The 27,640-nt window shown below is 38.0% G+C and overlaps 1 protein-coding gene across 9 annotated transcripts in view; it reads right to left on the bottom strand.

Moving 5' to 3' along the window:
* Positions 1 to 27,640, bottom strand: part of LOC106057761 (nuclear hormone receptor HR96-like) — a 355,871-nt gene that overhangs the window by 48,686 nt on the left and 279,545 nt on the right. For all 9 annotated transcript variants that reach the window (XR_008775322.1, XM_056013976.1, XM_056013900.1 and 6 more), the window contains one exon: positions 4,202 to 4,258. Coding sequence is in view for 8 of the 9 variants with exons in the window: in XM_056013976.1 (XP_055869951.1) it covers positions 4,202 to 4,258 (57 nt within the window). In the remaining variant the exon portion in view is untranslated. The remainder of the gene's footprint in view (positions 1 to 4,201; positions 4,259 to 27,640) is intronic.

Genomic DNA, 27,640 nt, shown 5'->3' with positions numbered 1-27,640 from the left:
AAATAGATCCAATTATTTGCCACATAAAAAAAGTTTTATCTACATGTGTAAGTTATCGGTAAAATGCGAAATCCAACATTCGGTAGAATGCCTAGCTATTTATATATATATATACTTTTCATTATCCCCAAAATCTACCCAGTTGTGGATTAAGAAGTCGAACCATTTTCCTTTTTTCCCCGAAACCCACGGTTATAATAAAATGTAGAATGGTTATATAGGCGAAGTAAAACTTCACACTGACTCAAAGAAAAGCTACCAAGAGCAGACGACAAAAAGATTGATCAAACTTATATAGACGTAGGACAGAGTACGGCTTTGTTTGCGTCATTTGTGACAAAATTTGTGAAGTCACAGCCAGGTTCTTGGTAACCACTAGAAATAGCTTTACCGAGCTTCGAACTCTTAAGACATCAAAAGTAATGTCTTATTCTTGTGTTTTTAAACATTAAAAAATCATTTGGCGCTGCCACAGTAGAGAGATCTATAGAAAGCGAAACAAATTGTATGTAAGTCCCTTCCAGAGTGTCCAATGAGAACTCTTCTAATGATGTGTCAGGTCTGCAAAAGCCCCACCCTCTGACATGTAATATTAACATGACAGTGGCTCTTAGAAAAGCCGATTTAGCAATATATTGGTATACATTTGTCGAGCAGCTTTCATTTGTTGACATTTATGAAACTTAAACCTTGATATGGACATATAGTTGAAACTACGTTTCAAGATTGATAAGGACTTCAATGTTTTCCCTTTGACTAATGTAGAAAGCAAACTTTCTAGAAGAAATTAATGCAACGTTTTAATTGCATCTGAACAAATACACAGAGCTAATTCAGAACTAGTATTCAGATTTCTGACAAAATTAACCGAAAAGGAAATGCAAAATAAACGTATTAAAAAACAACAACATGCAAGTAACAAAAGTGTTTACATGTGTTACTCTTGTTTCTATGGTTACGTGTTCATTGTCTACCGTTTTTTTTGGTCTTTAAGTGCAGCACAAGAGGATTCAATTCTGAGGCTTTTTCGAGGATGTAATATATAGGTAATGTCATCAAACGCTAGATCTAATTGTAATGTTAGGTCCAGTTTGTAGTTTTAAACCGCTTCACAGATTTCTTAAATCTTAAAAACTTTTACATGTTAAAATTTACTGTGATTTTTGTGTGAAAGAGAGAGAGAGAGAGAGAGAGAGAGAGAGAGACGAGGTGAGAAGACAAAGGTCACAAAGGTTATCTGCTACCTTCAGCGGGTTCTCAGCGGAAAATGAAAAAAAAATAGGGGGGGGGAAAGAGGTAATCTCAGCACCGATGCAGGTGCATCGCGATCAACGGGGTCTGGCGCCCCACTGAGCCTGGAACGAGCTCAATCTCGGGGACGGCAGGAGGGCCACAGCCTCCCCCCTCCTGCTCGATGTATCAGTGTCTAACCGCATCCCTTACTCAAGCTTGCTAGCACCCTCGTCTACCCTCCAACCTCCATCACCCCACCCGACCTCGTTTTGAAACCAAAAAAAACAACAAAATGCTCATTCCATTAGAGCGAAGACGTGATCAGTTGACCTTTACCAACCAACACGCCGAACGGCTCAAAGCTACTCTTATCCGGACCAATTATTCATTCTCAACACAAATATCGTCGCGGTCCATCTTAACACAAATATCGGGCCGCAGTCTGTCATCACGCAGATAGCCGCCCCTCCTGTATCCACCTCACCTCCCCCCTGCCGCCAATCAAGCAGTAACATTATCATGCATTCATTTGACCTAGTCCCACCTTTCATATACGGATACTTCGGAGCGTATAAATATGTTAACCCGTAGGACCGTTGAGTTATTACGCACCACTTACAAAGAATACTTGTCTCTCTCTCTCTCACACACACACACCCAATGCTCACGCCTTCACGACTCAATTTGAATCTAAATTTAAATCGCTAGCTCTAATCTCTTTCAAATTTCTGATAGTTTCGTAATTTCCCGCCATCTTTAATTTTTTGTGTAAGTCTCAGCAGACGGATAAGAACAAGACGAACTCAAGTAGCTTTCAGATAGGCTTTGAAGATTCCCCCCACCCCCTTTCTATCGAACACACACACACACACACATATATATATATATATAAGATTTATAAAGAAGCTAGTGATGATGCATCTTCTGACTCCTCTAAGATGTAAAGATTGTTTGAAGAACCAGCACCGAGGCTAATCACTGAGACATACATACAGACATACAATCTGACATTGTCATCAAGACTACGGAAAGTGGAGCTAAAAATCACATCTTCTGATCAAGTTTTTGAAGAAAAAAAAAGGGAGGGGGGGGGGGGAAGAAGCGGCAGATAGATGGGGAGAAGGATTCTATTAGTTTTTTTTTTTTATAAGTTTTTTTTTAAACTGATAAGTGTGTGTGTGTGTGTGTATGTTGTATTAGTGTGTATGTCTAAGTAGCTACTAAACGAACAGAATAGGGGACGGGATGGGGGAGGTGGTCAACATCTCCAGGTAGAAGGTAGCTGATGGAACTGAAACTGAGAAAGGGGGGGGGCGGTTAGGAATTAAAATATCGTACATCATGTAAACACCTTCCCCCTACCCCCAACAGTCCTTCTGGTAACAAAAGAAAAAAAAAAGGGGGGGGTGTTACTTTTCATTAGGTAAATATCTCCTAACGTTGCACCAATGTATGTCTCTGACTAAATAGACGTCCTTGGGGGTGTGCAGCGTTTCAACAGACGCACACAAGAAAAAGCAAGACAAAAAAAAAAAAAAGGGGGGGGGAGGGGGAAATAAAAAGGTCGCGCATTGATTTACAAATGTTAATTAGATTTGGTGAATTTCAATGGACGCTTAGAGCGCGTGCGCTTGCAGCAACAGAAAGACGAGAGGTGAGAAGTGTGTGTGTGTGTGTTTATGTGTGCGAGTGTATGTGTTTGAAGAATTTGTTTTATTTGTCACTAATTCTCCCTTCCAGGACACAAAAGAACAAAGTTTTCTGGAGAGTAGACCTAACCATCTACTAGAACCACGCCTACCTGTATTTGTCTGGAGAGTAGACCTAACCATCTACTTGAACCACGCCTACCTGTATTTATATATCTAAAGTTAACTCCTACACTTGTTTCTTCTTCCACAACATTGTAATCTATATTTCTGGTGAGAGTAGAGTCATTCCGCTACCCCCCCCCCCACCTTAAAAATCAATGCAATTCGTGATATCTCCGATATTCTAAACATGTAAAACTCTGAGTGTGTAATCAAATCATGGATGTTATACAACAACACGTGAGAACTTTCATATGAGACTATTCTTTTAAAGACTTCGTCATGTGGAAGAACTAGTTCAGCAGTAATTGTTCTACAAGGTTTCACTTGACAGAATTGTATGCCAGTATACACCTACGTAAGAAGGAAAAAACAATGCTCGCTATATTTTTTTCCCCCGATGTTAGAATTATTGGCTTCCCTCACAATCTAATCAGGAATTAGGCGCTTGAATTGTAATATATATTTGGTTATAGTACAGGTCCACAGACTTCTCGGGCAAGGCAAGAAATGTTATGAACCAACAAATAAGCAAAAGAAAAAAACAAAACACACAAAAAAAAGCTTATCTAAGGGGAAGAAATCCACACTTACAATTATATTTTTCAATAATATAAAAGTTATTTCCCTTCTTTCAATCACAAACACAATAATTAATTACCGATAATTAAATTAACAAACTGGTTATTTCGGTAAATTAATTCATGTTTTGTTAGGTAGAACAAATAATTGATTAAAGTTTCAACTTGATCCAAGAATGGGTGTGGGAGAAATAACAAGCACAATTATTTAAGGGGACAAAACCCATGTCTGTGAATACTGAAGGATTAATTTACCTTGTTGGTATCAAACAAAATAATTTATAACCAGTATTTAAACGAATAGTTGTTTTTTTTATTATTCCTTCATGTATTGTCTACGTGACATAATGCCATTGAATACTTGTGCAAGGTTTCAATTTGACATGAGAATGGGTGTGATAGAACAGCAGTTCCAGAGTATAGCCTAGGACTAGGCAGAGATGAATGTGTTCTTTTTTTTACATAATGATATTGTGAAGTTTGGCGACGCCATTCCACTAGAGACTTAAACCTAAGACACAAGACAGGACACACTGAGACACAGACACTAGGGATAAGACATATTCAGGTACTCACCTTTCTCGTGACGCATCATCGGTTAATCCACTGTTAGATGACCACCGATGGATAGTGCTGAGGAGAAGCCAGAAAGTCAAAACTTAGTCTCACACTATAGTGCATCGATAGAGGCACACACATAGTTATCTTATCTATCTTATATATATATATATACACATACAAATGTGAATTTACATATGCACATAATAGAGATTGTGGTATATTCGTTTGTGTATTTGGATGGATGAATGGATAGATAGATAGATAGATAGATAGATAGATAGATAGATAGATAGATAGATAGATAGATAGATAAATAGATGGATAAATAGATGGATAAATAGATAGATTAGATAAATAGATATAAAGGCCTAAAAGATAGATAGATAGATAGATAGATAGATAGATAGATAGATAGATAGATAGATAGATAGATAGACAGACAGATAGACAGACAAATAGACAGACAGATAGATAGATAAGATAGATAGATAGATAGATAGATAGATAGATAGATAGATAGATAGATAGATAGATAGATAGATAGATAGATAGATAGATAGATAGATAGATAGATAGATAGATAGATAGATAGATAGATAGATATAATAGCCACACAGACAAATTGATAAACAAACAGATAGCTAAATAGGCTTGATAAGCTATATAGATACATAAACAGAGATAGATAATGCATAATTGTGTGTTTGGGGTTTGATCAGCGTCCTTCCCGTTGTGCAGATACAGTGCTACAGATACATTTAAACTTTAATAATCATGGTTCTATTCCATCACCTTTCCATATTGATTAAACATTTTTTTTTTTTACATTTAATTTGTTACTCAATTTTCTCAGATTAAAAGAAGAAAAGAAACCCAGAAAAAACCTTGCCGTCCATCTTTCATTAGCAGATCAAAGCGGTTGTGAAATTAAATAAATTGTCCCTAGTTCAGCTTTGGGAAAGACCGCATTACACCTCAAAGCCCCGTTAATCATCTCAGCACCCGCCTCTTTCTCTTTGTACACATATTATATTTAAACACCAACACATCAGTGGCCGTTTAAAATCTTGCAATGTACAGTTAGGATGAACTATTTACAGGAAAAAAATAATAATTTTTGGCTTTGAGAAATGAGGTTTTCTGAATGTACTTGTAGAATGTGTGTGAGTGTGTGTTGTGATAGTGTGTGGGGTCTAAGTAATGTTTGTGGCTGTGTGTGTGTCTAACAGCAGTGTAGACGTCTCAACCAGTGTCTAAGATCGTACACCAATTTAGAAGTCAACGAAAGAAGATTGATCAGCACAAAGTAGGTTTACGGGAATTTCCGTTAAAAGAAAACAGTTTCATTATTAGAGGCATTCATACATGGAGGCCAATGCATAGATGGCAAGCATTTTTGGTGTATTCGGAGTATTGAAGTGTTGCTAAGCGAAGGATATTAGAAAACCATGTAACATAATTTGGTGCATTTTTCAACATCGTTGAATCAAATGTCCAAACTCTTTTGCTAGTTGCATTTAGTAGTTTATATTCTTTAGTTGGCGAGTTATCTTTACGTACGGCGACTTTGACTTTCGTGTGTGTGTATGTGTGTGAATATTTCAAAATCTCAAATATTTTCATATTATTAGTATTTCTGTGGGTTCCATCATATCGCCCATACATTTCTTCATATCGTTGTGTCTTCTTTGTCTTTTAATAGGCCTACTGGATTTTATTGCCTTCAAAGAATTTAAACGGGTTCTGAGTGGAAACAAAGAGCAGATTACTCTGATAAACTTCGAGAGTGAAAATTCCCTATTTGTTGAACCCTGGGTTAATGTCGCTAAGTCCGATAGATCCCTTACTGTCTTGCATTTATTGAGCGAATAGAGCGAAGATTTCTCTCAGGGAAAAAAAAAGGTCTATATGTCTAGCATTTAGAAATTTCCATTAAAATTTCCTTGATATTTGTTAATCGAAGACATGGGTCCGTAGAAATCAATATTTATGTGAACAGTTCAAAACTTGAGAAAATATAGGAATAATCAGGAAATAGTTTATATAATTTATCAAGAAACAAGCTAAAGATTAAAATAAAAAAAAAAAAGCTCCAATAAACACGCAGGAGATAAAGAGCTTAAGAAAATCTCTAAGACTTGACCGGCTATTTTTTGTCCTCTCCTCGAAGCGGGCGCCTGTCAGACACGTAAATAAAGTGCTAGCAATCTGTACGGCATCGGTGCATGGCACCCCGGCGCCCTAGCTGACTGGTCAGCCGATGGGGCAACAAATTGATCACAGCCCCGTTGATTCAATATTGTCCTTCCCGTAATTAAAAAAGATAAATTCTCCACTCAATGTGTCTGTAATAAAAATCTGTGCTATGAGCTTGTAATAAGAATCTGAAAAGTCGGCGGCCGGGGGGGGGGGGGTTTGTTCTACATCGAATGATCCAATCTTGCGTCACCGGGGAATCAAAAAAAGAGGGGGGGGGGGTTTAAACCCGATTTATTTTATCTTAACATCACTTTTCTTTCTTGACATTATTTATAGGTGGCGTTTTGAGAAGTAGGGCTGAGGTTGGGGGGGGGGGGGGAGTAGGTGAACTGTCACAGATTAGGCCTAGACAAGAGAGAAAGTCAAAGCTTGGGGTGGAGGGGTTAGGTGGAACTGTCACAGACTAGGCCTAGACAAGAGAGAAAGTCAAAGCTTGGGTTGAGGGGGGTAGGTGGAACTGTCACAGATTAGGCCTAGACAAGAGAGAAAGTCAAAGCTTGGGTTGGGAGGGGGTAGGTGGAACTGTCACAGACTAGGCCTAGACAAGAGAGAAAGTCAAAGCTTGGGTTGAGGGGGGTAGGTGGAACTGTCACAGATTAGGCCTAGACAAGAGAGAAAGTCAAAGCTTGGGTTGGGAGGGGGTAGGTGGAACTGTCACAGATTAGGCCTAGACAAGAGAGAAAGTCAAAGCTTGGGGTGGAGGGGTTAGGTGGAACTGTCACAGATTAGGCCTAGACAAGAGAGAAAGTCAAAGCTTGGGGTGGAGGGGTTAGGGGGAACTGTCACAGACTAGGCCTAGACAAGAGAGAAAGTCAAAGCTTGGGTTGAGGGGGGTAGGTGGAACTGTCACAGATTAGGCCTAGACAAGAGAGAAAGTCAAAGCTTGGGTTGGGAGGGGGTAGGTGGAACTGTCACAGATTAGGCCTAGACAAGAGAGAAAGTCAAAGCTTGGGGTGGAGGGGTTAGGTGGAACTGTCACAGATTAGGCCTAGACAAGAGAGAAAGTCAAAGCTTGGGGTGGAGGGGTTAGGGGGAACTGTCACAGACTAGGCCTAGACAAGAGAGAAAGTCAAAGCTTGGGGTGGGGGGGGGGGTTAGGTGGAACTGTCACAGATTAGGCCTAGACAAGAGAGAAAGTCAAGGCTTGGGTTGGGGGGGGGGCTAGGTGGAACTGTCACAGATTAGGCCTAGACAAGAGAGAAAGTCAAAGCTTGGGTTGGGGGGGGGTAGGTGGAACTGTCACAGACTAGGCCTAGACAAGAGAGAAAGTCAACGCTTGGGTTGGGGGGGGGGCTAGGTGGAACTGTCACAGATTAGGCCTAGACAAGAGAGAAAGTCAAAGCTTGGGTTGGGGGGGGGGTAGGTGGAACTGTCACAGACTAGGCCTAGACAAGAGAGAAAGTCAAAGCTTGGGTTGGGGGGGGGTAGGTGGAACTGTCACAGATGAGGTCTAGACAAGAGAGAAAGTCAAAGCTCTTTGCAGATAACACCAGTACGTAAATGGATAGTTTTATATATGGAGCCAAAATTTCTCGAATTAAATTGGCTGAAATATAAATGAAATTTGAAGCTATAGTCTTGAAAGAAATAGTAAAATAAACATGACATGTAACATATCACATGATATGCAGCATATAACATGACACGTAACATATGACATCTAACATATAATAAAATGGAAAGAAGGTGGACCAAATATAATGTAACACAGATAAGCTCCGACGAGGACTCAAACCACGAACCTACGACCCGGCCACATCTCCTAGCCGCGACTCATGCCAACATTTGACTTGATCATCCAGTTACATCCTCCCAACCCCGAAAAAATTCTTTACCCTCTTGAGCCTCCTCTCTAGTCCAAGTTTGTGGTTGAAGTCCTCGTCGGAGCTTATCAATGCTTTACTACACTTTGTCCACATTCTTCTCTCAATGAGTATTGCACAGTAGTGCTGTTATTAAATGCTACATGTCATTAGTTTTGTATTTACTGCCGTGGTTTTAAAGACACTTTGAACTTTAAACAAAATTATTAGAAGCGCATGTAAAAGTATGAAATCAAATCAATAACAGCAAAAAGTCGCTTATAGTAATAGCATCCAGGGGAAACAAAATAACACAACATACAGATGAAAGAGCCAGCGGAATATATTGGACCAACATCCGCGGACTACCGAAAATCGTATATGGTTCAGAGCGGACTAGAGCGGATTTACTAAACAAGTATCGGACCCAGTGGGTCCCAGGTCTGGATGCTGAGATCACCAGATTGATGTCAAGGGGCGTGGATTAGTGTCACGGATCTGGCAGTGGGTGCCGATGTGGATACGTCAGCGCTATCACACCGTCATGCCACTTGCTAATGTGCACCACATGTGGCACGAGGGCTAATTACATAGGTGGCCTCTGACCTCTGCACTTTTCCCCCATGACTCGAGAGACAATATGATCACTTGGATCAAGGCAGAAACAGGGTGGTGGGGGGGGGGGATGGGAGGTGAAAAATGGTTGAAGGTCGTGGACTACAGGATAACGAGCTTGACAATGACACACGTCAAAGAGATGGCGGGTTCAGTGTGTCCTAAAAAGTGCCAGGTACTAACATGACTGATAATCAAGATCATAGATATTTTGAGAACTAACAGAGTTGGTTAGGGAAACTAGCATGTAGAGAAGGCGGCAGTGGTGGTCGTCTTGAGCTTTCTGACACGTGGTATATTACCATTTATACTTCACCGTTAACCTGTGAACCTGACGAGAAAGTTATGGTTATAAATATAGATTCATGCCTTCTGATTCCTATGTTGAAGTGCTACTTTAGATAGCGGAACTGTCGTTAATACAGATATCTATATTTCTTATATCTTAAAAACTTGTATAGGTTATGATTTACTGTGATTTGGTGTGAAAGAGAGAGAGAGAGAGAGAGAAATAGATAGATGTCAATAATAAAATGTGTGCTCTCTATTGTTGCTTTATATAAATACAAACACAGATTGGATACGTTCGATAAAGACGATCTCATTAATTCACTCGACCTTCTGGCCATTAGTTTTGAACCGATAAGTACATTATAGTTTATAGGGCTCATTAAATGCAGCATAAGTTGGAGCCCCAGAGTAGTGCCCACCACGAGAACAGACAAGACACAGTTCTAAGACGCGTATAAAGAGAATCCTTTACGCAAGGCACATCAATAATACTAACCACCTCCCTTCCTTCCCCCATCAAACTTCTATTGCACTCACCAGTTCTCTCAAAACACCAGAAATCACGGTTAACGTATTTTCCACCAGAAGACGCCGAGTACAAGCCAATGCAAGCAATTAACTCAAGCAGAAAGGTGATGTTTGAACATTTCGAGGCCAGGACAGTAAAAACAAAACAAAACAAACAAAAAAAAAAAAAATGTGGATTGTGGATTTGGAAATGGATTTTGACTATTTTTATGTCCTTATGTCTCAAGAAACAAAGTGACCTACAAAGGTCGGAGGTCACAAAGTTCAAACCAAAGTATAACGTAACTGACATCACCACTCTAACACTAGATCTAGGAAAAAACAACAAGCCATGAGATACCTGGCATCTGGCGCCGACAATGATTAAGACACATGATGCTGTCTACAGTAAGGTTTCTTCATTTTTTTTTACCTGTCTCAGGTAATCATCAAATCATAATTTAAAAAAAAAGAATGAATGCTATTTTTTTTTCCTCAAAACTTTAACTTCCACTCACTTCATTTCTAATGACTGTCTTGTAACTAACAATTACTGACACACAGACACACTGCGAGATATGAATGCCAATAACAATTGCCTAGAAGTTAATTCCTTGATACTTTTTGTATTCAGATTGAATTACTCATAAAGTATTTGGTACTAATTTACTGACCAGGGCATTGTCTATCCCTTTTGTTTGAAGCTCTACAGGCCACGACGTTAACATTTTACAATAACTATTTTTATTAACTTTTAATTTTTAAGTAGAGAAAGAAAATATGGCAGCCCCTTCACCTGAGCATTGGTGTGTTGACCATTTCAATAGAGACTTTATCTTTTATATTAAAGTATATTTGAGATTTTCATCTACAGCGGAAAAAAAAAGATAAATGTCTTTGGTGTATCGGGTGTACAGACTAAAGGAAGTGTTGATAAGCTATGATAAGTCTGTGCATTTTGTATCACTGCAGTATCAAATAATCTAAGCTCCTTCTGTTGTTTTTACAATTCCTCATTTCGACTTGCACATTTTCTTAGGGTTAAAAATCAAAGACTTGGACGGACACGGTTCTCGAAAACGGATCTAAAGATTTGTCTTAAAAATTTGACAGTTTATGCATGTCTTTGGGGGAAAAAAAACCCAGCGAATTCCGGGTTATTCCCTCATGTATTCATGATTGAGGAGTTAAATAAAAAAAAAAATAGAAGTTCAATTTGCGCACCGTCTTCTGAGTCCGGCTCTATAGCAGTGGCCTAGTTAGGGATTTTGGGGCCCGGGGGCTTAACCTGCATTTTGACATTCGACATCATGACATGAGATAATGGCGTAATATTTAATGTAAAAACAAATGTTGGACACTCAAATGGTCTGTCTTATCATTTGTATGCTACGCCTTCATTCTCTTGGTGTCTTCCTAGTGTTACGACATTGATTGTGAATCAAGGTAGATAAATGTGAGATACGTATGACAGAATACACCCTGTTTATTAAACCATTAATCAAGTTTAAGTAGAATAAAATAAATTGTAAGACTGCCACATGCTGGTAAAGTCATTGGCAAAAAACAAATGCCATTTGGGCAGCTGTTTGAGACAAACATCCATAAAAAAGCTAAAAAGATAGAAATAAAAAATCACCCTTTAGGTCAGGATTTTGTGATTTTACCATCACAAAAGAGATACAAGACACCGATAGCAAAGACAAACAGACACAAACACTCTTTTGTTCCCCTGCCATCGAATGATTAAATAGAAACAATTTTATACCAACTTTTCACATGTAAATTATGAGTGAGTCAGGTGTGAATGTACATTTTGTTGTTTCTAGTTACAATGTTTTGTTTGATGTAATGCACAAATTGTAAGACAAATTTCCTTACGGACAATAAAGATTATTATTATTATTATTATTATTATTCAAATATATTAATCCAATTGTATTTGACATAAATAGCAGATTGGTTATTCAATTGTATAGCAATCACTTATCATTATAAAGAAACATGTGCAATGGATGGGTAGCTTCTGATCAACTGCCAACAACTTCTATAAATTACTACTGTTATGGTTGGACATCAATCTAACAAATGTCATGATACAAATTACATACATTTAGTTTCTACGTTCTGGAAAAAAAAAAAGAAATATTAAATAGTTTTAAATATTTATGCACTATTAAAAAAAAAACAGAGATATAGAAAAATAAGCCCCTTGCCTAAGCAGTTTCTAAAAATAAAAGTGACTTTTTAAGGAAATCAAATTACACACAGCTTATGTACACACCAAACTGTGAGCAAACTAATTGATACGAAAACACACAAATTGTGTGTGCTGGCAAGTTCTAAAGTGTACACTTAGATATTGGCATACAGAAATGTCTCACTTGAGTGTGCAGTTCTTTATAGCTATGTCAACTGGAGAGGAAGATACAATTAAAAAAAAAAGACTAAATCAATCAATAGAGAAATACAGAAAGGGTCGGGGGAGGTAATAAAGAAAAACTGTCGGGGCCGTTTGTTGACAGACCAATTATCTCCCCATCAAGGCATCTACTGACTTCACTGACAAAAGAAAGAAGTAACAATGACGCCATGATGGGAAGAGAGTAGGGGGAGTAGTCGTCGTTTGCAGCTGCCCTACCCCCCAGTAGAGATGAGTTTATACAGGAGTGTAGCAATAATGTTTATTTAAGGCGTCAAAGTAAGCCCCCCCCCCCCCAAACTAAAAAAAATGAAAATAGTCAGTGGATTGGAACTCTAAACTGTCTCGTAGAATATGGTAGGCGTGAGGGATCGATTGACCCAGACCTATTGGTAAGAAAAGGGAGTGAGTTGGCAGAGAGAGAGAGAGAGGGAGAGACAGACAGAGAGAGAGAGAGAGAGAGAGAGAGAGAGAGAGAGAGAGAGATATGCTGTATAGATTAAATAAGTGCAATAATTAATCAATATAAGAAATAAGCTAAGAAAAAAATTGCCCTCCTGACAAGATGACGTCTTCATTATTACGATACAGAGAAAGAAATGTCTAGCATGTTGGGACTAAAGTTAATGCATGGAATCAGTCTAGAAGCTTTTCTATTGAGTAACCCCCCTCCTCCTCACACACACACACACCAATCTCTCCCCCCCCCCTTTTTTTTTTTTTAAAAACAGATTTTTACAACCTAGAAAAAGAAAGACAACTATTATACATGACCTTATATATCGCCAAGGATAAGCTCAATTGAAAGTTCTAGAGCTCGAATCCTAAAACTAAATGTCATTTCAGAACTGAATCCTAAGCACTACCTCCTTTATGCAACTTATTGAGCGATTGTTTTTCTCTTAAAAATTGATGAATGTTCCATTTTAAAACATTTTTTACCCCGCCCCTTCACCCCTTATCCCCGACAAAGAATATTGGTGAAGCGAATGTATAGATCTAGTACACCTTTTAACATTCCAATGAAAAGCATTTAGATCTAGACTTAGAAGACAATGCGCAAAATTGTCCTGAAGATTATCCAACATTGAATCAATAAAGTTATACATTCGGAAATTCCCGAACGCGATAGTCCTTTCAAAACCAATGTAGGCTCTAGACCTAGATTTAGTCTCTAGCCAAATTTACATTTATTTATTTTTATTTTGAAAAATGATAATGGTCAACTAGAGTTGTCCCCATGTGGCAAACGAGCTAGTCATTATTTTCTCAGCGATATACACCGTTATAAAAAATCGTTAGAGCCATTTTTGAGATCAGCGTCCGCCAACTCTCCATGAAGGAGTGACTTGAATTGTATTGTAAAAAAAAAAAAAAAACCTCAATTGAAATACGAAATGACCCCAGATTCTAAACATTGCAAAAATAAATGATGTTTGTAGTCTAGTGAATTCAATTTTAGACACAAGAAAAATAATGTTCTACAGGAATAGAGAGCTTCAATCAAATGATTGTTTTGGTTTTGCATATACTTGCAGATCAATTTGTTTTTAAGGAGACAGAGAATACAATTCTGTGTGATGTATTTTGTGTTATGTATTCTGTGTGATGTATTGTGTGTGATGTATAATATGTTTGGACTATTTACTCTCTCTTTCACTTTGGTTTTCCACTCGTGTCATTTTAAACTGCTAGACGCTAGAGCCCTGATAACTTTTTTGTGTGTATCTCACAGTTGATGTTTGGTAGAGTTTCACAACAGGTCACGTGCTTCCCCTGCATGCCGCCTTCTCTCTCCCCCTTCCCATCACTTCTTGTTACGAAAGGACAAACTGATTTGTTAGACACAGATGACCATTTTTTGCACACGGCTCACACGTGGGGGGAAATCTATCACCGCGGAAGTGCGGACTGACCGGAAGTTAGGAAGATGCCGGCTCTCCCCCAAGAAGTTTATGTCCAGTGGTCAGTAACCCCATCCCCTTTCCACCGAGTTCGGGAATCGATTGCTACAAGGATGATCACGATGGCGCTGTTTGGGTCAGCCTCAGCAGTGAGATGGTGACTACTGGCGCATCCACCGTCTACACGAGGCGCCCTCTCATCCCTGGACTAAACGCTGATATTGGGGATGGGAGGGGGGGGGGAGTACATCAGAAGTAATTCACAAGTAGCCTAGCCAAAGTCTCACCATCCATCACAGACCCAAGGAGATCAGCGGGGTCAGAGAAGCAACTATATAATTACCGCCGGAGATGAAACGAAATAAATATTGAAACAAACACACCTCCAGGGCTATCAGGGAGGGGGCCCATATTTTATACACAACTGTAAAGCTATGGTTACAAGCAAGCGTAGATACTACAGACATAGCGCATCTCAACAGATATTGATGCCGCTTATTTTGAGACGAGGTTTCCAATGTTTAAATTAAATTAGACCAAAAAGACGTATGAAGCGGTATTGTAGAATTAAAGCAAGTTAGATGTGAAGTAAAATTGTATCAACTAATTGTGTCAGACTGCCTCAAGAAGAAAAAAAGCAAAAGAAAAAAAAACAACTTTCAAAAACAAACAAGCAAAAGAAAAAAAAAAGAATAATCTTTTAAAAAACAAAGCTTATTTAAAGGAAAGAACCGCTAATTACTGCTATTGATTTCAAGATGGCATGGTTTAGCTCACTTTCTGCTAAATGAAACAAAATGTATTAATTACAACTAATTGATTATTTATTTGGTTATTTTTTTTATTGATTCGTATATTGTCGTCGATTATGATCAACTTGATCTGACAATGGGAAGTGGGAGAAAAAACGTGACAAAACGTAACAAGAGGGATAAATCCATATATGCGTCCACATCTTTCATAACGTAGGACTTATTTCCTTTATTTTGATATCAAACAAAATAATTAATTACTAATAATTAATTAACTAAATGATTAATTGTTTAAATAGATTCTAGTTTTGTTAGGTTCAACGAATAATTGTGCAAAGTTTCAACTTGATCCGAGAATGGAAAGTGGTAAAAAAAAACTCATGTTGAAACTTTTTACCAGACAGATTCCATCTTCCAAGGCACTGACTAATCATCACAAGAAGTTGAAGAACCGATGTTTCTAGGATTGTAAACTTGGAATTTTATTTGGACATTATTCTAATCGCCGAACTTAAGTTGGTAAACAATGTTGGTCCAGGATAAATAAATAACTGGAGTCACTTAGGTGTTGATTTTAAAATGACACCGGAACACAGGTTTGAAAGTTTCGAAAAACTAAAAGCTGTTAATATTTATGATCAAGAGACTTCCCTCCTGAAGTCACTCCGGAAAATTGGGCCAAAAGTATTTGTAATTGAAGACAAAATATCCAACATACATTTTGAACATAGCAATCAGTAATATCAGGCAATAAAACAAGCATTAACTGATTCATCATTGAGTTCAAACAATGTCTTGCTAGACCATTTCCTATTAGCCTTGAGTTCTTTGACTACTGAAACAATGTCTCACTAGACCATTTCCTATTAGCTTTGAGTTCTTTGACTACTGAAACAATGTATCGCTAGACCATTTCCTATTAGCCTTGAGTTCTTTGACTACTGAAACAATGTATCGCTAGACCATTTCCTATTAGCCTTGAGTTCTTTGACTACTGAAACAATGTATCGCTAGACCATTTCCTATTAGCCTTGAGTTCTTTGACTACTGAAACAATGTCTCGCTAGACCATTTCCTATCAGCCTTGAGTTCTTTGACTACTGAAACAATGTCTCGCTAGACCATTTCCTATTAGCCTTGAGTTCTTTGACTACTGAAACAATGTATCGCTAGACCATTTCCTATTAGCCTTGAGTTCTTTGACTACTGAAACAATGTCTCGCTAGACCATTTCCTATTAGCCTTGAGTTCTTTGACTACTGAAACAATGTCTCGCTAGACCATTTCCTATTAGCCTTGAGTTCTTTGACTACTGAAACAATGTCTCACTAGACCATTTCCTATCAGCCTTGAGTTCTTTGACTACTGAAACAATGTCTCGCTAGACCATTTCCTATCAGCCTTGAGTTCTTTGACTACTGAAACAATGTCTCGCTAGACCATTTCCTATCAGCCTTGAGTTCTTTGACTACTGAAACAATGTCTCGCTAGACCATTTCCTATCAGCCTTGAGTTCTTTGACTACTGAAACAATGTCTCACTAGACCATGTCCTATCTTCTTAACATATAACTTGGAAACGTTTCTTTAAAAAAAAATATTAAAAAAAGAGAAACTCTGATGAGCCCATTAGCTTAAAAAAATTGAAGTAGTCGTTTAAAAGGATTATAAAAAGAACTACAACATTAAAATTTAAATAATTCTGATTAGCACATTTGCAATTAGATACATACTCTCTTATTGTATTTATACTCAATAATAGAGATAGTTCAGCCTTTCTCCAGTACATACAATCTATATATTCCACTGTCAACAATCTACCACACGTATGCCATTAACGTTGTTGTTTTAGAGCACCCAAAACAACCAGCACAATAATTTGCAGTTCTGTAATATGATATTTCGATTTGACTGCAGATTTCCCAGTACATTAGGTTTGCGTGCGGTCTTTGACCTTTGCAAGAGTCTTGAAATAAATGCAGCCACCCATGGAGCTAAGGGGCTCTAAATGCCCCATATAATGCAGGCATAATAAGGTCCACGGGGCAGATGAAAGGTTGTGCCAGTGTGCAAGGTGAGGCACGGGTGAGAGTAAGCGAGGTGGTGCGACAGAGTTCTTGAGTTCAACACTTTAGCTCATTGCTCCCACAAAACTTGGTTTCCATTGGCGGCGCCATTTGTAGAAGTCACGTGAAGTTCCCATGTACATTTTAGAATGGGAAGTAACTCAGAAGAAAACCTTTTCACTTCGCCTAAGTAAATACCCCCACCCCCATCTGCCCCTTTATAGCACAGTGGCGTAGAGTTTAGAAACTAATCAACAGGAAAGAACGAGAAAACTAATAGAAATATATACAAGACTAGCAGTACACACCGGCTACGCCCGTTGATTTGTTCCTAGCCTTTATAGTGTTTAGTATGATTTTAATAAACGGGCAAAATTTTAACGAGCAACCTAACATTACTATTTTTGGCCCGTGAGTTAGTGTATCTCTACAATGACATTTTACAGCCTGCTCTCTCTCTTTGCTTTCTGGGAACCCCATTTTTGTTTAGCTTCCGCCACATAGACTTATGACTTGATTTGGTAAGACCCGCTTCATCATGCACCCCCGAGACATACACGCTCCCATATTTTGGGCCGATTGAATTTAGTCGCACTTTTACATATACGCCCCTCCCCCACACATCGCAAAAAAACACAAAGTTTCTTCCTTCGTACACATTGCCGCTCCGGTGTCTCCATTTCTCATGATGTTTTGTTTTCTCTAAATACAAAGAAATAATTTGGTTTGATGAATTGCAATCATTTCTTTGAGACCTTTTGAAGGACACTAGATCTAGAACGACCTCTTCAATGCTATTAGGATTGAGTTGTTTTGACAGTGTTATTAAGTATCAGTATAAGTAAGTAATGCACAAATTGTAAAACAAATTTCCATACGGATAATAAAGATTATTATTATTACTATTTCTTGCCCTATCTCATTCTATCTTATTCATGCTGTTAGAATTGGTTTTGTTATTTCATGTAGACCGTGTCTAAACGGAAGCGGAAATGACGTAAGGCATATTAAAAATAAGTAGATTTAGGAATAAAGAAAACCATAGACATAATTAAATAAAGACTGGCCGAAGGAAGTAACTTCATGTAACTTGCAAACATGTATATCTATTGTATTCGGATTTCCGAATTATGAAAAATTGCATGATCTTCATTCTTAGAGATTAAAAAAAAAACACTATTGAAAATAATGTAATGCTTATATAGGTTATGGCTAAAATAGATATGAATACCTTTATACTGCTCATAAATGCTGTATAATAAAGTACACAAAATTGCAAGTCACAAACTTTCGTTTCATAAAACTTTTTAATCGGCCAGTCTATATTTATTTATGTCTATGAAGAAAACATATTGCTTTAAAAATACGAAATTCGAGATATTTTAAAAAATGCTTTATATGTAAACTGCGGCCTTTTGGGGAAATACAGAAAATAAAATACAAAGATTTGATAAGGCTAGCGCATTTTTCGCGAATAGCGGTCGTCGGGTTGAGAATATGTCAAAAAAAAAAAAAACACAAAAAAAAAACACCACAAAAAAAAAAAAACAACCCTTTCTTAGTGAGCCCCTAGGAGGTAAAAGAAACTTGTGTACGAAATTTGATGCAGATACATACGACAGTTTAAGAGATCTCGTAATCAATGAGTCATAAAGTGACATTTTACAAATATATATATATATATCATCCACTGAGTACTAAAGTGAAGACTTGTCACAAAGCGTTAACTATTCTAGAGAAATTGAAAAGTTGAAAGACTTTACAAGATGAGGCTAATATAGACTTCTTCGTTATGTGATTTCTAGTTAACTGTATCCATTTCGCATTAAAATCCACTATTAAGTATTACTAGTCTAGGGCTCCGACACTGTCCGATAGCCATTGCTCTAAAAGTGCTCTAACCAAGCGAAAGATGACCTGCTAGAGAAAAGAGCTGACACAGATTGGCCATTTAATCATCTTCAATTGGATTCTGTCTAGACTTAAGTCTCAAAGATTGTCTACTGGTAAAGAAATTTGTTTACTTTGATGTCTAAAAGATTTTTTTCCTCATTTTTAACAGAGCCAAAACAAGTAACATAATATATATATATATATATATATATATATATATATATATATATATATATATATATATATATATATATATATATATATATATATATATATTTGTAATATGTATATATATATATATATACATTTTTTTTTCCTAAAATACAATTATAAATAAACGAATCATAGTGAAATTCCTATAGAGCGAATAGTTCGCTCCCAATAATTAATATATAATTAATTAAAAGAAACACCTTCATTTCCCCTAACTCATGCCAGGTGCCCATTAGAGCCAGGTGTCCTAAAAATTCAGAATTCAGTCTTTTCCGAGGTTCAAACCAAAGACACTTCGGTTCCGAAACCAAACAATTTCCCATTTGGCCACCACGCCCGCATCAACAAAACCTCGTCATCTGTACGAGACACAGGACTACATATACACCTAAGGACAGATATTTTTATACTTATTCAAAGACATTCATAAAAAAAAAGGGACAACAGAAAATGAGACATTTATAAGACCAAGTATTTAATTGAAGACATATTTATTTAATTAGCATATTCAAAAGATATAAAGAATACCACAAAAATACATCAAAACAAGCAAAATATTAAAAAAAAATATTTTTTAATAGAACGGAACAAAGAACTATATCTATCCATAATGTACATGTTATTTTCCTTATTCAATATCAAGCAAACTAATTAATTACCAATAGTTAATTCGACTAATAGTTATTTTTGTTTATTGATTCATGATATGTCTGGCTCAATAAATAATTGCTTAAAGTATCAATTGATCGGATAATGCGTGAGGCAGAAATAGCGTTAACAATTATTTAAGGAGGATAAACCCAACAAATTTAGCCATGTCAGTGAATACTGAAGTATTAGTTTCCCTTGCTGCTATTAAACAAAATAATTAATAAGCATTAAATAATTGTCATATTTGTTTATTATTTTTTTTGTATTGATTCATGTCTTGTCTAAGTCAATGAATAATTGAGCGAAGTGTCAACTGATCCGAGAATGGGTGTGGGAGAAATCACGTGTACACACTTTGTACCAGCCAGACAGAGTGAGTGGATAGAACATTTGAAATAACGTGTACACACTTTGTACCAGCCAGACAGAGTGAGTTGATAGAACATTTGAAATAATACTCAACAACTTACTTGAATAATGGTGTAATAAAATGTGAAAGTTGGAATGTTTCTACACTTTTTTGGCGTCTGTGCTATTTATGTGTTTCTAGTTTGTAAAGGTATGTTTTATTGTATGTTTTTATTTTATTCAACAAATCAATGTACGGCACAATGTAACGGAAAGTTACCAGAATTTATTTGTATTACTGTTGTATAAGAATAGCTCTTTCAGTTTTGTATATCACAAAACAAATGTACTGAGCTAATTTTCAGTGGTGGCGAGAGACTAAATCCTAAGTCCTAGAAACAAAAGCACTTCTAGTGTTGGTCAGTGCTTACATGACCATGTTGGTCCCAACAGTCACGAGACACCTCGTGATAGAGCTATGCTTCATTGATGGGGGTACCAAATACTTCCGCCTTCTCTGTTAGCTTGCTCCTGGTGTCTAGTAAGTAAAAGATACTAGCCCAACTCTAAACAAAGCAGACATGACGCTCTTAAATACATGTCTTTTATAACGTCCGAAATGACCAAAGGTCAATTGAAAACAAATTTATAAAAAAAAAAACTTCAATGAGTAAAACGAACACATATGTTAATTTCTTTATTTATCTGACATTTTGAGATAAGAAAATAAGAGGGGCATTGACACACCCACTTTTTTTTCACTCTTGCTTCCAAAAGTCCAATATCAGAGAATTCGAATGGGAGGCGAGAAACTTTGTCTTGTACTGTTGTGTACATCATCTCCAGGATCAGCTGACCGATATATCTCTACCCCAGCGCCAGAAAATATATTAATAGTTTTCAAGGGGAGGTCATCTACATAGCTTATGATAGGATAAAGTTGTGCCCCTTTTTTATACGATTGGAAGGTTAGAATGTGATATTGATTTTGATGTGATTACACGGGTCTGTGGGTGTGTTTCTCACTGGCTGTGTGTGAGTGACTCTGGTCACGAGGAAGTGAGTGCATCCTGCTGGGTGGGAAGGGGAGGTATGGAAGGGCAAGAAAAATATATTTGTACATGTCTCTACAGGGAGACAGACGGGAGTATCGGCGCCAACGCTTAAACAATTTGTTTCATCAAATTCTCTTGTCTTTTTTCTCTCTCACGGACTGATTTACGTCGACAGATGGGAACCAGTTAACATTTTGAGAACCAGTGCAAGTCAACAAGTCAAAGCGATACAATACAAAGTTTTCCAAATTAGACAATAAGCTTGTCATTAATTAATAACCTCGCCACGAAACAGGAGACAGAGAGAAGAGAACGGTGGAAAGAGAGATCAGAAACTTTTTTTTTTATTGAAAGCTAATAGGCAGAGGCAGACATACACACAGATTTAAGCAAAGGCACACACACACACATAAACAAATTGAGCATCAATCTGCTAGGGTTTGCAAGAACCAGGAGGTGAGGGGGGGTGGAGGTGGTGAGTTTATTGCTTCATTTGTTCAGAAATAGGAGAGGGTGGGCGTACAAAGACTTCAAACTCAACTAGAAACAACAAAAAAATGAAAGCTTTTCATTTCAAAACAAATAAGGCTTGGAAAAGTGATGTGTGCGTACCTGAGGTATCAGAGCGAGGAATTTTTGGAAGCAGTGGCGTGCGTCTTGGATACAAAAGGATCTAATTCTAAACACTGTTTTTGTGCTCATCTTTTGGGTTCATTTTTTAAATAGCTCTTATACAGCCCAACTTTCATGTTTATACACATCTTATAGAGCATTTAGAGCGCTCTGGTCCAATCTCATGAGTGTACCAGTTGGGGGAGGGGCTTTCTGAAAGAAGTTTTTCCGTGCTGCCTTTAGGCATGTTGACTGTTTAGTGTGTGTGAAGGTTGAAGCCAATGTTTGGTCAAATCTTTTTGCACAACACGATGTTCAGATACAAGAGCAAAGAGAGTCATTCAAGAAATAGCAAAGCCCACACGCTGACAGGCTACACATTTTTGTTTAGAGTCTAGACTCATTCGTTTTGTACCATGAAATGGCTGAAGTTTTTAAAATAAGTATATATAACCGTGATATATTTTATTTTTATGAATGTATCAGATGTAAAAAGAAAATTGTAAATTTTCAGTATAAATCTTCTTCTAAGGCTGAAATGTCACACTCATCACTTCCAAACGTCACACTCATCACTTCCAAACGTCACACTCATCAAGCCAAACGTCACACTCATCAAGCCAAACGTCACACTCATCAAGTCCAAATGTCACACTCATCAAGTCCAGATGTCACACTCATCAAGTCCAAATGTCACACTCATCAAGTCCAAATGTCACACTCATCAAGCCCAGATGTCACACTCATCAAGCCCAGATGTCACACTCATCAAGTCCAAATGTCACACTCATCAAGTCCAGATGTCACACTCATCAAGTCCAAATGTCACACTCATCAAGTCCAGATGTCACACTCATCAAGTCCAGATGTCACACTCATCAAGTCCAGATGTCACACTCATCAAGTCCAAACGTCACACTCATCAAGTCCAGATGTCACACTCATCAAGTCCAGATGTCACACTCATCAAGTCCAGATGTCACACTCATCACTTGCTAATGTCACAAACATCTTTACAAAAATTCTTATTTCTCGAAAGAAAAACGAAATGTTCACTACGCCAACAACAATGTCAAGTCTTGCAGGCCACAGAGTCTTTCTGACACCCTGATGTAACATCCCCATGCTCAATACAGTAAGTATAGAGATACATGAACATACGCTCTTATTATATAGTTCATGTTGCTATAAATCAAATCCATAACAAAAAATGTGTATGCATTATGTCAATAAAAAACTTAACAAAAAAAAAAAAAACACAACAGAATGAGATACGAGACAGATTTCACACAACAAATCTGACCCATGTGTTAATTAGCGCTGACCCAGCATGTAAGCACCTGTTACCATCAAAGAAAAACAGCAACATTTTTTTAATTCGTCTGCAGAATATAGACATTTTTTAGCGTGCTTTCCTGATGTTACAGATAGCAGATGCTGGAAACGCTAGCCCCGTGTTTACAGTTGAAGTGAAGTAAAGGGGAAAATATTCCGACACAAGCACATAACAATTTACAGTAAGGTGTAAATAGAACAATTTAACTAAATGTAAATTGGGAAAGAATGAGTCCTCTGGCAGGTCACATTGATATTCTTGACATTAACATTTCTCAAGAGAAGAAATCACAACGGAGGTAGAGTTTTACCGGAGGAAAACGTCACAATGGAGGTAAAAAGAATGCACCGGCCTCTCTCTCGATGTCCTGCTAAGAACAGCTGTTGACAGGGAGAAGTGGAGGGATCTGCTTACAAGACTAGTCAAAGACAGAGTGAGCTGATAGAAACTTTGTTACACTCCGAATAAGTCATCACTCATGTGATATTTAGAATCGAGCGCCTCGTAAGGCAAGCTAGTGTTTGGAGCCTGGCCACCCTGTCAAGCAGAATGCCTGTGATCTTATAGCACGAGATTTTCGCTTACTTTCGTTTAAAGACATTTGCTAATAGTGTGTCCTTTTCAACTACACAAGTTTGAGTGACGTTAAAGTCTTATTTAACAAACACACACACACACACACACACACAGTTTCAATCATACTAAGCTACACACTCAAACATTGAAATACACACAGACACACACATACACCCAGAACACACACACTGAAAATATTTTCTTTAATAGTTAAAAAAATTGTTAAAGCTCTATGAAAGGGGAACCAACCGGATCATTACAATATCTCCATCCATAAACATACACACAGACATAAAACACACACAAAAACACATTACAAAACAAACACAGACGCGGGGACATTTTTTTGTATTCATCTAAATAAATCATATTTCTAAAAATCAAGATGGAAGCGTCATAAAATAAAATGCTTATATTAGTTTAAAAAGCGATTCAATAGTAACCATGACAACACCTCCGAGATGTACCAGCATGCACTCGAACATTAAGTCCAACCACGTGACCGACCACCAAGCCTCAAATCTCTTTAATAAGAGCCATTAAAACATATGTCATTTCCTTAAGCAGTTTTTTTTTTCCAAACCTCATGGCGAATGTCTGCATTTTTTTTATTCCAAATATGAAGCAATTAAGCCATGTACTGGCCAAAGGACGTATTCCTGTTACCTAGGCAACATACCCACACATGTGTAATCAACGGACCAGCAGTCTATTGACATTTCCTCTCCATTTAGAGACTGGCTCTTCAAATCTCGTTAACCGCAAAATATTTTCTTCCATTCCCGACATCCTATTTCTATTGATTCTAAAACATGTTAAAGAAGTGCCCACCGCCCTCCCCCCTCCCCCACTTTCTTCCCCCCCCCCATCCCTTGTCGTTTTGCTAAACCACCTGCGTGTCCCCTCCCTCCCAATCTCAAACGTTACTGTGGTATTTTCTTTTCTCTTTCTCTCTCTTCCTTCTTGGTCTGTGATTATTCTATTTAATAAGCTTGTCATCTTAGGAAATACACATGCATCGGCAAGCTTGTTGGCTAGCTAGTGCCAGAGACCCAATGGCTAAGAAGGTCGTGTGAGTATGTGTGTGTGTGTGTCTTTCTTGATTTAAATTGTACACAGAAAAGGTTTCGCTTTCTTAGTAAAACAAGAAAAATGTCTCTAAATATAATATATAGAGTCTAGACATATACTGTTTATAGCCCAGAAGATCTAACATGGGGTCATGGCGCATAGTGATCCAACTTATTTTATAAGGATCAACGCAAAATAAAGGCTTACCAAATGTATACATTATATATCAAGGTTGCATAAGTAAATTCGGTCCGGGGGGGGGGGGGTAAATGCGCTTTGATTCCAGTATTTTTGAGATGTAAAGGTACCTTTTTTAGACCTTGCGATCTATGGGGCCGATAATTTAAAGGTCATCTGTTTCTATGGCCAATGGTTAACAAGGGTGTTATATGGCCAGCACAACGACGAAACGCCTTTACTTTCCCCAACTAAACTCAAGACCAAGAAAATTCGCGTGTTGTCAAAATGTATTAATGTGCTGGCCTTTTTATAGTACACAACTTACAAGGCTAAGTGATGTAATAATAACACAGCAATCAAAGTTATAATTGGAATTCAATGTTAGCTTGCAACAAGACGCTGCGCAGTTAGGTTCCCCTTCAGGTACTAGAATAGACATATGTACATCTATCGACGGGTAAGAGTACGCCCTTAAGTTGTGATTAGCCGTGGGGGTGTGGTGTAAATAAAGTTTAATACTCGTGTAAAAAATATGTTCTTAATACTCCAAGCAACAAAAAAATAAAAAATACGTTTTTAATGCTTATATACGGGAAAGTGCTGCACAATTATAGCCACATGTAAATTCTGTATGATTTATCTCCACTTTTCAAAAAAAAAAAATTAATTACTGCTGATAACTGATAACTGGTTGGTTAATTTTTTTTTAATGAATTCCCGTGTCACCGACAATGAATAAATGTGCAAAATTTCAACTTTATCTGAAAATGAGTAGTGGGAGATGTGTACAACGGACAAGACAGAGTGAAGTTTGTAACAATTGGTGAGGACTACCTTGTATTGAAATACTTTATTGAACTGCATGTTCACCGTTAGGGGAGGGAACTATTCGTACTATCGTTATTTGGTCTCTCAGTTGTTGTTTTTTTAATGGAGTTACTTTTAATTTTAGTTTTCTTGGTACGTTCGTCTTGAGAAATGAAGTAAGTACACAGTACTTCACGGCTGAGTTACTCGAACTTAATAGACCTACTCCACTCCACAGGCAGGTAACTGATTTTGAAAGTTAAAAAAAGAAATCTGGAATTACTTTTTAATGGCAGCATTTTCTATCGCAAGTTAAGATCGAAAGTGGATGCCGTGTGCGCGTGCTTGAGTGAGTAGATATGTATCACAAAGATAAACGTGAGTCGTACAAAGGAATTGATTTGCATCCCTACAACTTCTTAGGTAAAATATCTACCCAGCAGCGTCCAGTGAGTTGAGGGCGATGATCATGTATCGTAACCCTTGAATTCAAAGCCGATAATCCCAGGATTACAATTCTCGCCTGCAATGCGATAAAAAGTAGGATTTGTTTTTTTTTAAAGAGCGCAACGAACGACACACACACACATAGACATAAAGTGAAAATGAGTTGCCTAAGCTGCGTCATGAAAAGTGAGAAGTTGTCCCATTAAGGCACTAAGGCTTATTTTGTTATCTTCCAATTTTAATGTCTGGTGCAGGTTTGAAAGCATACAGTCGACCAGCCATCGAAGACTTTTAAAACAATACGATCTGGTCCTGTGTTAATATTGCTTAAAGACAAGATTGCACTAGCGAAATAAAAAGACCATAGGACAATAACATTATAAAGAGAAATAAGACTGTTTTAGAACATGAAGATTGATGTCAGGTCGTAGGGCCCAAAGATAGGACAAAGTTAACATTGAAACTCCACAACTGCAGACAATAAGGTAAATATAAACCAGATGTGATGCAAGTCTGACTCATGAAATTCAAGTAGGTCTACACTTGTATGGTGATATAGGATACATAACAAATAGGATTTGGGATCAAAGGGATCATTGCAGGCAATGTGTCCAATCTATTGAGAAAGGGGTTTAGCCTTTATTTAGACTAGAACTAGACATGCTTAGACATCCACCTAGCTGCTTCGTGGCCCAGTGACATGGGCCAGTTTCACCTAGCCGCTTCAGTGGCCTTGTGACATGGGCCAGTTTCAATGTCACAGAAAATTATCATCTTCCCCTGCTTGCTGGATCTGCTGAATTATCTAGCAGCAGCCTACTTTACAGCCTGGTGTAGTTCATAGTCTGCTCTAGCTTACAACCTGGTCTAGCTTACAGCCTGGTGTAGCTCATAGTCTGGTCTAGCTTACAGCCTGGTGTAGCTCATAGTCTGGTCTAGCTTACATCCTGGTGTAGCTCATAGTCTGGTCTAGCTTACATCCTGGTGTAGCTCATAGTCTGGTCTAGCTTACATCCTGGTGTAGCTCATAGTCTGGTCTAGCTTAGAGTCTGGTCTAGCTTACAGCCTGGTGTAGCTCATAGTCTGGTCTAGCTTACATCCTGGTGTAGCTCATAGTCTGGTCTAGCTTACAGCCTGGTGTAGCTCATAGTCTGGTCTAGCTTACATCCTGGTGTAGCTCATAGTCTGGTCTAGCTTACATCCTGGTGTAGCTCATAGTCTGGTCTAGCTTACATCCTGGTGTAGCTCATAGTCTGGTCTAGCTTACAGCCTGGTGTAGCTCATAGTCTGGTCTAGCTTACATCCTGGTGTAGCTCATAGTCTGGTCTAGCTTACATCCTGGTGTAGCTCATAGTCTGGTCTAGCTTACATCCTGGTGTAGCTCATAGTCTGGTCTAGCTTAGAGTCTGGTCTAGCTTACAGCCTGGTGTAGCTCATAGTCTGGTCTAGCTTACAGCCTGGAGTAGCTTACAGCCTGGTCTAGCTTACAACCTGGTCTAGCTTACAGCCTGGTCTAGCTTACAGCCTGGTCTAGCTTACAACCTGGTCTAGCTTACAACCTGGTCTAGCTTACAGCCTGGTCTAGCTTACAACCTGGTCTAGCTTACAACCTGGTCTAGCTTACAAACTGGTCTAGCTTACAACCTGG

This window comes from Biomphalaria glabrata, chromosome 1 (assembly GCF_947242115.1).
Source record: "Biomphalaria glabrata chromosome 1, xgBioGlab47.1, whole genome shotgun sequence".
NCBI classification, from domain to species: domain Eukaryota; kingdom Metazoa; phylum Mollusca; class Gastropoda; family Planorbidae; genus Biomphalaria; species Biomphalaria glabrata.
Note: the sequence above shows the minus strand (reverse complement) of the source record. Positions and strands in the feature narration are given on the sequence as shown.